Genomic DNA, 18,115 nt, shown 5'->3' on the forward strand with positions numbered 1-18,115 from the left:
AGCTATGTTAGACAGTATTCAGAACATTTGGTTCAACAAGCATTTACGAGCTGCAGCCAAGCAGAAAGTCCGTACCTGTATGATATGTTGTCAGTTTAATCCAGGTAAAAGTGTCCCGGTGGAACAAGGTGGTTTCCAGCCCCCTGACCACCCTTTTGAGGTCCTCCAGATGGATTATATTCAGATGGAGCGATGTCGAGGTTTCAAGTATGTCCTTGTAGTTGTATGCGCTTTGTCCAGGTGGACAGAAGCATATCCAGTCCCAGATTACACAGCCGCGACCACTGCCAAGCAGTTGGTTCGTGAATTCTTCCCTAGATATGGACTCCCTAGAGTCGTATATTCTGATAACGGTCAGCCATTCTCCTCAGAGTTAATGAAGCACGTTTCCCTGTTGTTAGGGTACCAGTGGAAGTTCCATTGTGTACGCCATCCTGAAGCAGCCGGTCTCGTAGAGAGACATAATCAGACCCTGAAAATCCGCATTGCTAAAGTCTGTAAAGAAAAAGGTGTGGACTGGCTAGTAGCTCTGCCAGTCGCCCTGTTTTATATGCGCATGGTCGCACATTCCAGATCAGGTCTATCCCCGTATGAGGTCGTATTCGGCCGCCCCCCTAACATGTGGGGTACTCCTAGACCCCGAAGTATTACCGATGTTTCATGTAATATGCTGACAGATTACCTAGCTTCCTTGATGTCTGCCCTCAACTCATGTCGTTCACAGGTTGCTGCCGCATTTCCAGACAATACCGAGGTGGCACCGCACGAGATCGTTCCAGGCTCCTTGGTGATGATCAGAAATTTTGACAGATCAAGTCCGCTGGAACCACGTTGGAAGGAGCCACGTCAGGTCCTCCTCACCACCCGTACAGCCGTCAAGTTGGAAGGCAGAAAAGGATGGATCCACCTGTCCCATGTTAAACTTTTTAAAGGACTGAAACCAGCTTCTAAAAACATTTCCAAGGATTCCCAAGATTCGAAAGACTGTCAAGACATTATTTTAAAGGACTGTCCCGCACAAGACATTATTACAACCCCTCCCTTGGTAGAGAAAACTCCGCAGCAGGAGTATAAGTTAAAGCTCAGGTCTAGTAAAATAAGTCAGTCAGTTTAATTGTATAAGTCCTCCCCTAGGTGAAACGGTTAGACTGTTTCTGACATGTATAAAATAGACCCCCATAGTGAGAGAGTCAGTCAAAGTTCAATCAGATGTATCGTTTTTCTGAGTTTCATATTATTCATCAGCATAATGATTTCCTGCACCAGCTATGCGTTCTATCTGTATTTTCCAGTTCCTCATGTAAATATGTCTGCTAATGCTACGGTAGAGCACACGTTTAGTGATCTGCCTCCTCATGAACTCTCTTACCGCCTCGCTATGCGCAACAACTCATTTATCCGTATGTTACATTACGCACACCAGACCAGCAATGCCACTAATTGTTGGGTGTGTGGTCGACTCCCCCCTTTCCAGACACCGAAAGGAGTTCTGCCACTCTTTCCTTATCCATTCTCACACAATGGTTCGTGTGGAGCATGGTCCACGTTAACGTCATCCTCAACAGATATGTCTTTTCTTAACAGTACATGTTTTCCAGACAAGAAAGGTTTCCCCCACAGAACAGGTTTAGATCTAGAAAATGAAGTATATAATTTAGGTAATTATTCGTCGAATTTCATGGTCCTGAATGTTCAGTCTGATACCACTCCAGACTTACCTGCTATTTCAGTACTACCTGTCAAAGGCGAATTATGTGTCCGTAGTTATGGTTCCGTACATGTAGGTCATAGTGAATGTACTACTGTTATCCAGTATAGTGACAGTGGGAAATCTGTTTTCAAAGCTTCACATCACTCTTATTTTATTTGTGGTCAGACCGCATATGTCCGTCTGCCCCTCGATTGGGAGGGAACCTGTTACATTGCCTTCCTACTGCCACCTGTTTTCCTAGCCCCATCTGATTATCACAGAAACACACATCTAGTACACATTAGACATAGAAGGGAGTCCCCAATTGTCGATTATACTGAAACTACTCTAGAACAGTATACAGATTTCAATAAAGGTTTCTTCTTCTTTGTAGGACCTGTCCAGAATAGTAAACTGATCCGTAGGTTAACAAGAACCCTTGAAGCTGTAGTAAATGAGACTGCCTCTGCTCTAGGTAACCTAACCGAAGAACAATCTGCTATGAGATTTGTCGTTTTGCAAAATCGTCTCGTCCTTGACGTCATACTGGCCGATAGGGGCGGGGCCTGTAGAGTCATCGGATCTAGTTGCTGTATTTTCATTCCAAATAACGCGCCGTCTGTTTATTCAGCTATAACCAGACTCCATAAAATTGCCCATCTGTTACACCAAGATCCAGGCACCTGGACATGGTCAGGTTGGTTCTGGAATATAATTTCCGCCTGGGGATGGAAAGTCCTGTCCTTTTTGGGTATTGCAGTAGCAATCATATTTAGCTGCTGCCTCTGTATACAATGTGGCCCTGCGATTTGCAGCATGTGTGCTACCTCTTGTATTCCTAGTCCCAAGCCCCGTTCTAAATCCCGTTCCAAGACAATTCGAGACGAGCAAATGGTACTGTATGAAATGATAGATGGTATCATGAAAATTGATGTTTCCTGATGGAAACGTAGTGACAAGGAGGGAATGTGGAAAAGTAAATTTTGCCATGTTCTGTGTCCCTACGCCTCATCCATCATATGTTATGTGTGCATGACCAATATGCATATGTTATTCCCCATGTCTGATTACTGACGCAATTACAGTTGTGTCCACCTCTGATGTGTCATTTTCCAGTCCTCGTGAATAATACGAATATCAGGCCTATGTAAAGTTATGTTGCCACGTTTCTCAGTGTGCACGTTATTCCATTATAAAGTCCCCGTTTCCAGGCCTCAACAGGGCCCGGACCACAGATTCAGCTCCTGTCTCCTGAAAGCCTCGCTGAGGAGCGATACAGCCCCCACCTGTATCCTCGACCCTTCACTTACTTCCTGCCTCGCAATGCCCGGTGCAGCCCGGCTCTGCCTCTGAGTCTGCCAAGAGTGTGTTATAGTTCCAGCTATCAGTTCAGTCCTTCCTCTCTGCATTCCTAAGCTACTGAACTGCATCAATAGTTTCCGTCATTGTCTAGCCTTCTCGTCTCCACGTTAGAGAAATACTGTATTTAATGGTCATTTAATATTCTTCATCACGCACTACATGTAGAATAATGCATGGTCCAGTCTTAGAGTCAAGTTAGCTTTCCCCTCATGACTTCTAGTTTATATCAACATGTTCCCTAAACATCAGATACTAGATAAGGTTTAGGTGCATGTCGCTCCGACCCTCCAGACTCTAGTCTCTGCTCCTAGCACAGAGTTCGTAGCCCCCAGCTTCTCCTAGTAACACGTCATTGCCAGTTTTCGCGCACCATTAGGTTAGAGGTCCCGGCTCCTTAGGTAGCCCCCTCCTATGTTTCCGCCCATTCATGACATATTCTGTTACGTTTGCATCACATGTCTATGTATACTCCCAGTTACACCTCTTTTTACTGTAATCTTTCGCGACTGCTACGCGTCACGCCTTCTGCTCCACCCACTGTTACGCCTACTGCAATGTAATGCTATGTGTTGCGCTATGTATATAAGTCAATGTATTGTTATTAAAAGTCAGCGCGCTCATCCCAGACCAAGCCCCGGCAGCTGCTGGGCCCCAGTTGTCCTGCTGGGCCCTGTTACCTCTGTTCCTATGCAGGTTGTCCTGATCCTGTCCTTATGCTGTAATAAACCTGCAGAAACTCCTACTACCTCGAATCTTGACTCTTATTTTATTGAGCTATCTGTTATTCATTCATTCATCCAAAAATAGATCCGGTATTATTTATTTATATACCACAGTAGAGTGGTGCAGAGTAGATTACAGTGGCATGGAGTGCAGTGGTACAGAGTGCAGCAGAGTGGCTGGAGTGAAGTGTCAGAGTGGAGTGGTGCAATGTAGAGTGGAGTGGTGCAGGGTAGAGTGGAGTGATGCACGGTAGAGTGCAGAGGTGTAGAGCAGAATGGCGTGGAGTACAAAGGTGTAGAATGCAGTAGCAGAGTGCAGTGGTACAGAATAGCTTAGAGTGGCGTGGAGTATTGTAGAGTGTAGTGGGGTAGAGTGCAGTAGAGTAGAGTGCAGTGGTGCAGAGTAGAGTGGTGTTGAGTGGAGTAAAGTAATGTTGAGTGCAGTGACAGAGTAGGGTGTCAGAGTGCAGTGGTGCAGAGTGCTGTGGAGCAGAGAAGATTATAGTGGCTTAGCGTAGATTGCAGAGGTGAAAAGTACAGTGATGTAGAGTAGTGTGGGGTAGAGTGCAATGGCAGAGTACAGTGGTGTAGAGTAGAGAGGCTTCGAGTGAAGTGGCGTAGGGTGGAGTGGTGCTGAGTATAGTGCAGTGATGCAGAGTGGAGTGGCGTAGTATGGGGTGCTGTAGAGTAGAGTTCAGTGGTGAGAGTGCAGAGGAGAGTGGAGTGGGGTAACGTGGAGTATGCATAGTATTAGTAGCACAGTGCCATTATAGACAACATCTCTTCAATTGAAATAACCATTGCATTTGCACAGACATACAGGTTTTACTGTTAAAAGTACAGAGTGCACAAATGATAATGTGTGGAACGGTCATCGCCTAATGTATTGGTTTGCTTTAATCACGTTGAAATATTGGTTTCCCCCACACTTCAAAATTACTCAAACATCGGCTTAATTTGTACATTCCTTATCCTGATGTATTCTGAAATACATGCACAATTCATTTACAGACATTTACATTTTGATTTGTGCTGGAAAACAAAAACAACACCATACAGCACACCCAGGTAGCTAGCATCATTGTCACATAGACCCTCTTACTTTGAAGTCAGAGAAAGAAAACTGAAAACCAAGCTTCATGGAAGAGTCTGTCTGGCATCTGACATCTGTCTTTGAATGGAAAGCAAATGTGGCAAGAACAAGATTTATAAACCTGTTTACAGAAATTAAGTATTGGTGAAAGAATACTGTAAATAGAGTTTGGGCAAGGGTGTGGACGAATTAAAGAGGGTCAGTGTAAAACAAATAAAGCCAGCAAATGGCAAGGACATGTGGGTCACAAACCGCAAAGCCAATGGTAACCAATGGGTGGAATGCATTCCAAGGGAAGCTTTCTGAATGTCTCCAAGATGTCCTTAGAAAACTAGACAGCAGTGCAGTCTGCTGGGCTTCGACCTAAAAACACATTTTCAGTGATTGAGGATGCTGCATAGAATGTCTCTGAAAGGTTATTAAATAGCACAACCTGATCAAAAGAAGTTAATTCTGTGAGATATAAATTGAACAAACAAATGTGTGATCACTGCCATAGGCCCTGCTGGAATCTACTGGGAATGAGCCGGAAGAGGAAATGAAAAGTTTGGCATTTCTTGAAAGCACAGCTCTCAGAGACCAAAGCTATTCCTTCAGGCTATATCAATCTTAAAGGCTCAAAGAGCAGAGCTACCATTACAGTCAGCAAACACATCCCTGCAGGCTCAGGCAGGTTTAATGAAAAGGCTATGGATATATGGGATGAAATGCTTCCGAGGAAATGACACCACAACAGTAATCAGTGTCTCAAATACACACCGAAATACCATTAAAATATCACTTTAAAACTATTTTACATCTTCACACATTTTGCAACTAAACATCACCTTATCATTTTCTCAGAATACAATGATTTGCCCAGAGATGCCAGTTTGTGAATAAATTGCCATTAAGTATCTTCTAGCCATTTACTTAAAATACTCGGCCCAAAACAGCAACCTTTAACTTTTAGCAAGTACACCGTTTTTTCAACAAATGCTCATTTATCGTATTCTGAAAACAGATTAGTTTTGTTCCAAAATTTGACCTGGTTTATTTACGAATATCTCTTCATTTACCCAATCTACCTATTACCCATGGCCGTTCTAATAGTTTAGAAGTACACAAAGGCCCTCATGTATCAAGATTTGGAGTAGCGATTACAAAATTGCACTTTTCAGCGAATCGCAATTAGGTATCGCTTTTCCAAATGTATGAAACTCCAAGACGATTCACAAGGGCTCGCAAATCGACCCCCAGGAATCGCTAAAATCACGGGGATGGTGGCCTGCTGGGGTCAGCATACCACAATAGCTGTGAATGCTTGTAAATAAAGCAAGCATTTTTTTCTAAGTGCAGGCCATTTTCATGAAAGGAAAACGGGCTCCGTTTAAAGAAAAAAAATGAAAAGTTTTCTTTTCATTTTCTAAGAGCAGACAGTTATCTATGGAATCACTGCCAGCTCTTAAAAAAAATGTTTTTGCCACTATTCCCAAAGGGGAAGGGGTCCCGTTGGAACCCCTTCCCATTTGTGAATAGGTTACCACCAACTTGAATTTGGTGGCAAATTGCTAATGTTTTGCAACAATCAATTTATCAACAAGGAGGGATGAGGAATTAGAGGTCCGTTTCTTTCCCCAGGGCGAGTATAAGTTAATCAGAATGAAAACGGACACTTGTAACACTTCCCGACCATTGGCTAAGAAGTATATTAGGATACCCTCAAAAACTCAATGTTTGTTGGTATGCGGTTTATATGTTTCTTCCGCCCCACATTGTAGTTTTGGCAGTTATCATCGGGTATTCTAATGAGTGGTTTGCCAGCCTCATCCAGAGGCACCTCTGGTCTTAAAGTGCAGTATCCAGAGATGAAGAAGACAAAGTGTGAAATCAAAATTTACAAAAAAGGAAAAAAATGTAAAAGGTGGAAGAGCACCCAAAGTATTTTAATGTAGGGTGAAATCCCACTGTATTAAAAAATTTTCATACTGCGTTCAGATCAAGTTACTGGATCTTGGAGTATTGGTAGTTAATTGTCGACATGTTTCAGCTCTTGCGGCCCGAGGGGTCTATCGAGCTTTCGTCAGGACTAACATAAACAAATAGATACAAAAATGTTACTCACACAATTTGTGTAGTACCTTTGTTATAGTCAATTTTTCGGATACTATTTTAGGGCAAAACTGTTCCTCCAAATTCTGGGTCAGTAGAGCCAGTAATGTTTTGCAACTGCATTCACGGTCACAAACATTCTTAAATACCATTAAGATTCTGTATTTGGAAGGGACGCCCTAAACACACCCCTTCCAAATACCGAATCGCAAACTCATTTTGCGATTCAGTATCAAGTTACTGAATGTCAAAATAGGGTTTTTTAAAAGTGAAAAGCATTTTTTGCGTTTGCAAACGGGCCAATTCTGAAAAAAGGCCTGTTTGCAAATGCAAAAAATGTCTGATTCATGTGGCACTAAGTTCTCAATATCAGCGTATTACTTTCTTTTAATATTCTCAATTCATCCTGTCCGGTTAGGCAAGATAGTGCCTTGCATGCCCAAGATCAGTATCACTAGGCCAGCCCTCTCTGTCCCATTTCAGATGCTTCCACAAGATGCCATGAAACTTCACCAGATGCTATAGACACCTACCACCAATCCTGGGTTGCCACTCATTATACCAATGAAAGATGGCCTCACAGTGCTATCACATCCCATTGACAGTCACAATATGTCAGAAATGGCCAGTATCAAGCCAATGACAGGAACAATATGTCAACACTAGTTACTATCATGGCAAGCATTTCCTGCACCATGCCTGGCATGGCCAGCATAATGCCAGATATACTCCACATCATGCTAGACAGACACACATATATATGCTCCTAGCTACATACACAGGAACACATGCAATGCCCAGGAATCTGCTCGAATTCTGAAACCCCTTCACCAGTCAATTGCTAATACATATATGCAGCATGAGGGGTCAGGTGTGCTGGGGTCGGGGGTCACACTGCACTGGTGCAGGGTCCGCATACAGGATCATGAAACAAGTGTTTCATTGGTTCCCACAAAGGCCCTACATGGGAGCATCAAGGGGGAGCGAGCTCCAGGTATATATCCTGCACCCCGGCAGCCTCAGCACCTCAGGGTCCACATGGGAGACGCAAAGCGTTGCAATTGGCAAAGAGTGTCAGGGAAAGGTCTGTGGTGGCTGATGGGTGGCTGCCACACGGTCCCATTTGGTATACAGTTGGTTGGGTGGCAGCTGTCAGTCAGCGTCTGTCATCTGATGATATAGTTGGGGACTTGGGGTGGTTTTGAATACGCGGAAGGTGCAGACATTTATAACCCTCTGTGTAGTTAGAAGCAGTGCTTAATTTGAGCTGGTGGTTACAGGTGGGGCACACCGATTGCCTTTTTTGGGGACCAGGACATATTTTTCATTGTTTGACTTTCAACCAGAGCAAGAGAGAAAGGTGTAGAAGGAGGAATACAAAAAACTGAAAACCAGTGACAAAAGGGAAAAGCAGGGATGAAATAGAACCTATAAGAATGAGCTAAGTGGGCAGGGAGTATGCAGTGGAGGATGAAAAACGCATGAGGTGGAATAAAGATTCACAGCCTTATTATTTGACATTTCTGACACTCGGCAGTGCTGGCCCTGGCATGAGCAAGATTTTGGTACCCGGCACTTATTTGTTTCACAAATTAAGCACTGGGTAGAAATATTGCCTCTGGCACACAACTGTCGTGTGGATGAGGACAGTGGACAAGCGCTCTCAATCCACAGGTGCTGAACCTGCCTGGAAGAGGCTGCTGCTGTCAGCTGCTGGCTGGAGCTCGGTTTTGGCCGTACCCCATAACAGGGTGACAGTGGGAGCAGTCAAAGGGGCCAACCACAAATGAACCATGTCTAAACACCTGGCACCATGGACTCTTTAAAAAACATAAGTATTATGCCCAAGATAAAGCAGCCCTAACCCTGGGACAAGGCACTCAGGAGTTACATGCCCATATATGGGCGCGAAGCGCAGGCTTTGGGCCTTTAGCAGGGCACGGAATGTCGAGATGGGGCTACTACTACTTGTATGAAAGTCACAGAAGGGACTATGTTGGCTAAAAAGCCAGGGGTGGCTGAAGTAGAGGCCAATTGAGAGCTCAGGAGCAGCAATGAAGCAAGCGTATGAGCGCTGGCAAGGCATGAAATAGGCACTTTGAGGGCAAAAAACACAATCTGCTTTTACAAGCAAATCGTTATGTTCACTCTCTCCCACGGCAAAAAAATCCCGTTTGTTCTTGCCAGGTGCTTTCCTGGCTGTGTTGTTAGCTGGTAGACCTCGAAACAATGCCTTTTATTAAAATAAGAGGCTGGTGCTTCCTGCTGCAATGTGTTCCCACTACTAACAGTTCTGCTACTTAGTGCTACTGCTTTGGAGCACGGGGCTTCGACTTTGCTCTCTGTGATCAGACTTCTCTCCGAGTCTGCGCGTGAGAGGGGGCAGACACCCCGACATCAGGCTCAGAGCTCCATAACAGATAAGTGCCGTGATGTCCCCGCTTCTGGTGCACACAGTGTGTTTCTGGGCAGTCACACTCGCACACTATTTCTCTCACATACTCGAAGGAAATGTATAGTGCTCCCTTTGTGGAACCTGGAGGCTGGGGCATTCTGACATGACTACTCATTCGTAATAAACTATTACAAGTGAGTGGTGACCTGATTTTCCTATTACAGGTGAGTTCACTTGTCAGAGCGTGTCTGAAAAGGGAAAGTAAAGAGTGGGAGCCCATCTATATATTGTGTGAGCTCATGTTTTATAATCAGTATGATAGATGTTTTTAGGATGGAAGCAAATTACAGAATGAGTATCACAATTTTTGTCTCAGCTACTTTCAAGGCAACATGAAGCTGCTGCTGATGGCGTGCAGCACTAGTTGATAATCAGCCAAGCCACCTCAGCTGGAGATGTGACCATGCACATTTTGCTGCACTTCTGACATTCTTTTAATCTTTGGCGACACTCATCCATTTATAACCAATCAGACGCTAGCAAGGTGAACTTCCACGACATGTCCACACATCTGCATCCTAGGAGTCTACCTTATGTAACAGAGTCATGGTTGAGTATGCCCATCACTTCTGACGAAAGCCTCACCTTGCCTTGTCCTTTCATCAGCACAATGTTGGAGATGATGGACGGCTGGGCCAGCCTCCAGGGAGACTCCACCTGAGCGGTGCTCAGAGAGCGCGTGGTCTTCTTCACAATATGGTAGTCCTGAAAGAAATCACTCAAGGTTATGCAAATACATGATGACACTTATCGTACAATCAGGTACACATTGTGTTGAACTCAGCATCTCTTTTGGAATTTCACATCATTCGGATAGGACTCTACAAGGGGCAAATGGCCCCATCCATATAATCCACTTTTTCAATTTAATATGCAATCCTACACGAATATATTTAATGGAAGAACGGGGAGTCTTATATTTCATATTTCTAGATAACCATACAACACAACAACCATTTGCTAATTCATTGAAAGAGGCACGCGGGTCATGCGGCTGCAAGGAAGTTGTTTTGGTAAATGTATTCCTGCTTATATCCAAAGCCAGACTTGGAGCTACATTTGCTAAGCATAAGTTCTAACACAGTTCCCATAGAAAATGCCCCAAAAGACAGGAGAGTCGTTTTCCACGACAGCCTTTGTACATAATGCAAGGAGGGTGACACGACCAGTCAGGTGCTCGGAAAGCTGGGGGTTCTATGGCCCACATGCATCAAGCATTTTTGGAGTCGCAAACGGTGCGATTCCTTAAAATCGGCCGTTTGCGATTCCAAAAGTGCTTTTTGGTATGCATGAAGCAATTTTAGAATTCGTAACATTTTTGCGAGTTCTAAAATAGCGATTGCTTTTAAGAAGTCGCAAATGTGCGATTTCTTTAAAGCAATGCATCATTACTTTTAAAAGTGCAAAATCGCAATTAGGGTGTCAAATTTACCGAGTGGTTGAACCACTCGGTAAATTTGGAAAAAGTGTTTAAAATGCTGAAAATGCTTTTTTTTCAACATTCATGTTACGGACACACATGTCCTTAGGACATGTGTGTGTGAAACATGATGCGAAAAATACATTTCAGGGGTGCATGGGGGGGTCCTTTGGACCCCCCCCTGCACCCATGAAATTTTCAAAGTGCCACTCGCAATTTGCTAATGCCTTCCCATTGACTCCTATGGGCCTTTTGGCCCAAAGGAATCAATGGGAATTGCGAAAATTAACTTAAGAATTCGGTATTTATTTGGGATTCGGTAAAAATTGCGATTTTTACCGAATCACAAATGAATACCGAAAAAAATGATGCATAGCATTTTGCAATTCTTAATTTGCGATTCGTTATTTTTCGCAAATTAAGAAGTGCAAAATGTCTCGATGCATGTGCCCCTTAGTGCAGACCGTAGTCCTACATGGTGTTACAAAGCCGCACCTCACTGCCTCCCTCTGGGGATCTGGCACTGCCCTGGCAATGGGCTAAAGCACTTTCCATCCCACACCACAGGTTTGTCTGCAGTACTCCTAGCTCCATTAAATTGGGAGCTTTGCACTCAGAGCCCTTTGCTCAGCATCTCTTGAGCAGCAGATACAATTCCTAAAGCCATGTGGTCCCCTCCAAAGAATTGGACAGAGGTTTGTTAATGGAACGAGACCTCCTGAACCTCCATATGACCACCCTGTATCGGCTACAGTAGTTGTCGCGAGCACAAAAAAAGGCGATTGGCAGGAAACTTGCAAACAGTCTAAACTCGTGGCAATTGCTCCGGGGCACATTTTGATGATCAATTCCTACAACACTCTAGAAAGAGCCCCACCTCATGCAAATCAGTACTGACTCTGGTGCTCATGGAACAGTTCATCCCAAATCACCAGATGAAGGATCACACACAACCCCAGACTAGTTTCAGCTTTATTGGGCCTCGTCAGGGAGGTATGCTTTGGGTCCTGTGGCACAGCAAGGAGGGGACCCACTTCTGGGCATATCCTGTGCCACTTAGGCTGTTACGTCTAAACACAGAAAAGGTGAAGGCAGGAATGCTTGCAAACATTCTATACTAGTAGCAACCGCTCTGGCTATAGTTCCAAGACCTGTGTTTTTCACACTGTCCCACTCAAGACAGAGGCCAGTTTTATGCAAATCAGTACTGACCCTGCTCCCCATGGGAACAGACCATGCCAAAACCATAAGGCTAAATTATGGTTTGCGCCGTCTCAATCATACAAACCAAGCATCCCTTAATAGAGACCAGAACATCAGAAAAAGATGTTTACTATACGCTTGCTGACCTACCAATGTAACATTTGATGGCAACATGAGCTACGTCCACCAAAATAAAAGCATGAATTAGTTTCAAAACGGAGTAGCATTGTGCATGCCCCACTTTCAAGCGCAAACTAGACAGGCCCATCAGACACTGGTAAAGCAGTGGACAGTCGTGTAAATCAAGTTTCAGTTGCCACGCCCCTACCAAGCAAGCACAGTGAAGGCAACTCATGGGGGTGAGGGGGGGCTGAAGGCCATAACAACGCGGGCTCAGCCACGTGTGCTGTCTCCCCGCAAGCCGAACCACACTTGCCTTAACCACTCATAAACCTTAACAGCGCATATGCGTGGTTAAGGCAATGCGCGGTCTAGCTGCAGAATGGATCGGCGGGCACAGGGCGAGGAAGGATCGAGAGAGGACGCGGTGATGTAGGTGGAGCTTGGTCTTGAGGGGTACTTTTTTGGGGTGGGGGTAGTTGTTAGGGCTCAGGGGGGTCGGCCTGTTTATAGGGCAGGAAGCCGTGTTAGGGCCCAGGGAAGGGGGGCTGGGTCAAGGTACTTTACAGGTGTAGGGGACAGTTTTTAGGGCTCAAGAGGGGGGGGGGCTGTGGTTGGGGTAGTTTTTATGGTGTGGGGTCACTTTGTAGGGCTCAGGGCGGGGGAAGGGACCATTTTCAGGGCTGGGGCAGTTTCAGACCTCAGGGTGGGGGGGGGAGACTGGGTCAGGGTACTTTACAGGGGTAAGGGTCAGTTTTTAGGGCTCAGGGCTGAAGGGCATAGGAAAAGGGACAGTTGTAAGGGCTGGGGGCTCTTTTAGGCCTTAGGGTGGGGGGGGCTGGGTCGGGGTACTTTACAAATGAAGGGGACAGTTTTTTAGATGTGAGGGTGGGGGTGCTGGAGCCAGGTTGATATTTTTTAGGGCATGTGGTTAATTTGTAGGGCTCAGGGTGGGGGAAAGGGGACAGTGTTCAGGGCTGGGGCGGAGGTGTATGATCTTGAGCACACATGTCCGTTTACCAATCATGTCTTTACCAGAAAATTACGTGGTAAAGGCATGCGTGATAAAGACATGGTTGTGGTTAAGACCGCGTGGTTCAGGCATGCGTTGTTCCATCATACAACCCAACTCCGGGCTCTCTGTGATATCAACAGCCAGGGATGTGTGCTGGATATGAAGAGTAGCAGAATGAAAATATCACGTGTTTTAGAAAGTACATAGGCAGGCAGACACTGTCCCTGTGCACTTAACTCAATGTATGCACCAACTTCTTGTGCGCATTATAACTCATGGTACACGGACAAAAGATACACACTCAACAATCAATCAGTGTTTTATGACAGCCTGGCATGGGAAATACATTGCAAACTACATGCATGAGCAGCAAATGCGAGAGATGAAATGAAAAACACACTTGATAACTTACATGCACAATATGGATGATTGATGAAAACAGGTGAGAGGGTGCAAGGCAGATGCAAAAAAGAAAAAAAAAGAAATATTACACAACTGTGGTCATGGGTAATTGAAGCAGCTGAGGAAGGCATTAAACACATGCAATAACTGAAAATGGGAAACATGATTAAGATTGTGCAACAAAGCAAAACGATGAACACGCTAAACATTCATGAGTGACTTTAGGATGAATTAGATCCATCTATGAGGCACCTGGGCGTATTCAGTAATATGCAAATCTGAAGCTATGATAAAAGGGGGTTTTCTCAATTTACCTATTAAAGTTTATGACTGCAATTACATTTCATTTGAGCATCCTGGAAAACCAAGTAATTCGATCCTGTAGCACATTTTAGAATCGTTGATGTAATTCAAGTCTTTAAAAAAACATCATCAGAGGGTTCAGCTCATGAAATATTTACACGTGATCAGGAAGTAGCTCATTCCCGTGAAATGAAATGAAATGAATTCGTACTTGTATAGCGCACTTATACCCTGAGGTGTCACGGCGCTGTACGCATACCGCTGGGGAACCCTTCTGGCTTTTCCCTGTGAAATGCCCACTCCTGGGCATCCCCAAGGTAAAGCCAGGCATCCCAGCGCTGTTGGGGCAGTTGTGGAGATTAAGCAAGCTATTGCCCAGAGTTGCAGAGTGGGACCCATGATTAGAATAGGCACGAGGCGAGAATTATCAGGTCCGAGGAAATTGAGCCCAAGACCCGCCGAGGCGGGAATTGAACCCTGGTCTCGGGCCAGACCTCTGCATCAGGGTTTGACGCTCTAACCACTGAGCCACACTTCTCCCACCGCTGCCCCTTCTCACTGCTCAAGGATGGAAAGGTGTTTAACTAGAAATGGATGGGCGTCGATTATGGGTGGTCTGGAGGTAGCATCTTTAAACCCATGCCCAGTCCTGGATTAAACCCTGTGGAGGGCTCTAGGCAGTCAAAATTTTGCCCCGCACCCTCGCAAACAATTTAGGACAGCTTGATTGCAATTTTTTTTCAAGATCCAATTGATATTATTTTGATAATTTATCACGGGCCCCTAAAAGGAGTGGGGCCCTTAGGCCTGTGCCTACTTTGCCTAATTTGTAATCTGGAACTGCCCCAGGCTTGTTCCCGGCACCACCCCTGGTTGCATGGTCACATGGATACCAAGGCAGGCCACAGAACAGAAATTGATCAGGGCTTCGACAGCCCTTTTTACCTTGAGTAAGATCTACTCTGCCTAATCACTCAGCAGCAAATAGGATTCTGTGGAAGAGAGAGACTGGGCCAAGCTGTGACATCATCAGCGGGTCAAAGCGTTGATGATGTCGCTTGCTCTACGCTCCTGGAATTTTGGGGAATCCATGAAAAGATTTTTACCTGCTACATCCCCGACATGATGTGGACCCTCGGTGGCTACAATTCACATAAATATCAAAATGAAGAGGGGAAGCTGCAGAATTGACTCTTCAAGTTCCACTGCATGCTCTGCATCCATATAGACTTGTCAGACTCATCGACTCATCAATTGAGCATTAGGATGAGGCCAATCTTGGTTCTATAAATTGATGTTTTGATAGGATCCATCCTTTATTCTTCACACTTGAATGGTCCAAAAGTAGTGCTTTCTGTCACTCTGGACTTAACTCAGCGATTACTTATGTCATTGCTACAACCAAAAATTTCTTTCAACATAAATCGAGAACTCATCATATTAGAAAAAGAATAATTGTTCATAAAATACCAGTAACAAGCTCTCGAGAATAGCACCTGGGAACTGGAAGAAAATAATAATAATAATTCATATTTGTAAAGAGCAAACATGGCCCCCATTAGGGTTTCCAGGAGCTGGGCGCCACCAGGCAGATTAAGTGAGCTATTGCCCAGAGTCACATGATGCTGAGCTGCTGCCGGAGATCGAACCGTGATCCCCATGCTCCGGAGGCAGTCACTCTGGCCGCTGCACCACACCTCTCCCACTACAATTATTAATTAGAAAATGAGGCAGAAGTATGATATTGATATGCTATAAATGTTAGACATCATTTGTGTTGGAGGAGGGTTTTGAGAATTGTGACACTGTGGAATGACCAGAAGGGGAATGTGTCTAGATTGGGTTTGTAAATGAAGGAAAGGCATTTGTTGAGACGGTCAGCGAGAGCGAAGGGCACGCTTAAATGGGAATTTTAGATGGGAGTTTACATCTGAGTGATGTGAAGACATTTTGTTCAGTAATAAAGGAAATGTGAAGAGGCATTATGTTGTATCTAGAGGGTCAGATAAAGGAGATATTGGGTCCGCGGAGGAGGCTGTGGATGGAGATTTCTGATTGACCTCCACAATCATGTCATGCATTCGGCATCTCTTTGCTCTCGGGATTGGCTTGTGGTTAGTGATTCAGGTATGGTTTGCATGAGTCGGATTTGTGTTGAGGCGATGAGATATTGCAGATTTACCTTTTTATCTCATTGTGAGAGCACAGTTGCTACCCAGTTACAAGGTGATCTGGCACTGAGAAAGCGCATACAGGCAGTGAGACTATTGCCAGGACAATAGCCTCCTAAACATGAGCAAACAAAGGCAGAGTTTTAAATTTCTTGTGGAAGTAGAAATAGCATTTGGTGACTTACAGTTCAAGTGAACGGTTGACCCAAGCATTTGATATTAAAGGAGAAAGGACTCCATTCCCAATGCAAGCCTTAAGAAAGCAAGAAGCAACAAAAAGACAGGTGAGGCAGATCTGTAAATTGAGGGCCTGCGTTATAAAAGGGATGTCGATCCAGACACAAAGTCTTTACAAGAACCCATTACCAGAGAGAAAGCCAGTGGAAGGCTGCAAGGTGTGTAGACATGTGGGACCTCGGACACACACTCAAACCTAGTCTGCCAGTTGATGGTTTAAAGAACTGAAGTCTCTCAGCCAGAGATTATGGCATTCCCAGAGACTAGGAATTAGAAAAACCCATTATAGACAAGACAGTTCACTGAACCATGATCCAGTTTCCTGTTAGAGCATGGTAGAAGAAGGATGACCTTTCTCACCAATTTTAGGGGAAGAAAACACAAGGAGCTCAATGTACAGAACAATATTGGAGAGGGTCAACGCATCTGACCAAGAGGCCACGCTGTTTCCGAAGACCAGGTTTATAGGTGTTCAGGAAGAGAGAATTAACATCAATCCAGGCAAGGATGCATCCTTCTAAATGAGAGATAACTTTGAACAAAAGTGTCAGAAACTCCATAGTTGAATGCCTTTCCAACATGGAAGTACCCCATGATTTTGCCCTTGAGGTCGCCATCCCACATATTTACATGCTTTGGAAAGAGGGAGATCGGTGCAGTTTATAACTTTCATTTCCTTCGCCAAACCTAACAAATAAAGAATAGTAGGAATGACCAGATTCAGTACCAGATAAATAGATTATTAAAGCTTGCCTTTTATGTAAAGTGTGCCAGCTGACTTCTTCTGGCCAAGTCTGGTTTACATGCAGAATTATTTCTTGTTCTAAATTAAAACAAGAACATGATTTAGGGTGAAAGAACAGGTCTGCTCTTAAATTTACTTTTGGCTGGTTACAATCTGAGGTATGGGTCATTAATTACCTAGGTTCCTACTTTTCATATGCTTTAAGCTAATGTTATTACCATAGGAAATTTGACCTTGGCTGATAAAAAAAAATCCACTGAATTCAAGGGTATAAAAGGATCACTTTGAAGACCTTAAAAAAGTAGTGGGATATTCCCAAACTTTGAGTGATACTTGGTTTACCAAATTGAACATTCTGAAGAAGTTTTCCAACCAAAGTTTTCACTTTTGCCAGAGACAGGTTATGACCTCTTACCGTTCAAAAGTCTGCCTTCTGGACTCTAAAGAAGCAACTAATTGATCTTTCAAAAACTGATAGTTTAAAAAAATCTAGTAACTTGAAAGGTTCACATGAAACAGAATCTAGACCCGGGACCGAGCATCACTTATCCAAATACTTCCAATGCCTCTTGCATGAGGCAATCTTTGAAGGCCTGTGACTTTATTCTCATGAGCTAAGTAAATGTTGGAAATTCAGCTGATTGGCTTTTTAGATACTAGGCAAAGCCTGACGAGAGCTGCCTCTGAAAGAATGGTTATGGGGAATAGTTGGGGGTACACGGGCATACCTCTAAAACCATTCAAAGTCTCTCCATCGGGCTAACATAAATCAAAGTTAGTCTGCTAGATGAAGGGCAGGACAAGAGATACAAAATAAATAAACTGTGTTGTAAGAAAGTCATTTCATAGAGTCACCACAAAGCTCAACTACGCTTGCTGGTGTTGTTCCCTTGATGCAGATCACCTCGGGTCTTTTTTGGGTGATGGTCTCTTCTAGGTTGACTTCTATGGAATTGAAAGCCTGGCTAGGGGTTCCTGTCTGGCAAAGTCAGCAGAAAGATAGCCCAGGAGATCAGCAGAACGTCAGGCCTGTTCCTGAAATGAGCAGCGCTCTGCTCCATGTTCCAGAAGCATCACAGCAGGGTA

General features: G+C 44.4%; 1 protein-coding gene across 1 annotated transcript in view; it reads right to left on the reverse strand.

Annotated features, from left to right (window-relative positions):
• The window catches only part of PDZD2 (PDZ domain containing 2), a 1,063,478-nt gene that overhangs the window by 248,445 nt on the left and 796,918 nt on the right, over positions 1-18,115 (reverse strand). Inside the window, exon 8 of the mRNA XM_078674899.1 lies at positions 9,999-10,118. Coding sequence (XP_078531025.1) covers positions 9,999-10,118 — 120 coding nt within the window. The remainder of the gene's footprint in view (positions 1-9,998; positions 10,119-18,115) is intronic.

Source organism: Lissotriton helveticus, chromosome 2_1 (assembly GCF_964261635.1).
Source record: "Lissotriton helveticus chromosome 2_1, aLisHel1.1, whole genome shotgun sequence".
Classification (NCBI taxonomy): domain Eukaryota; kingdom Metazoa; phylum Chordata; class Amphibia; order Caudata; family Salamandridae; genus Lissotriton; species Lissotriton helveticus.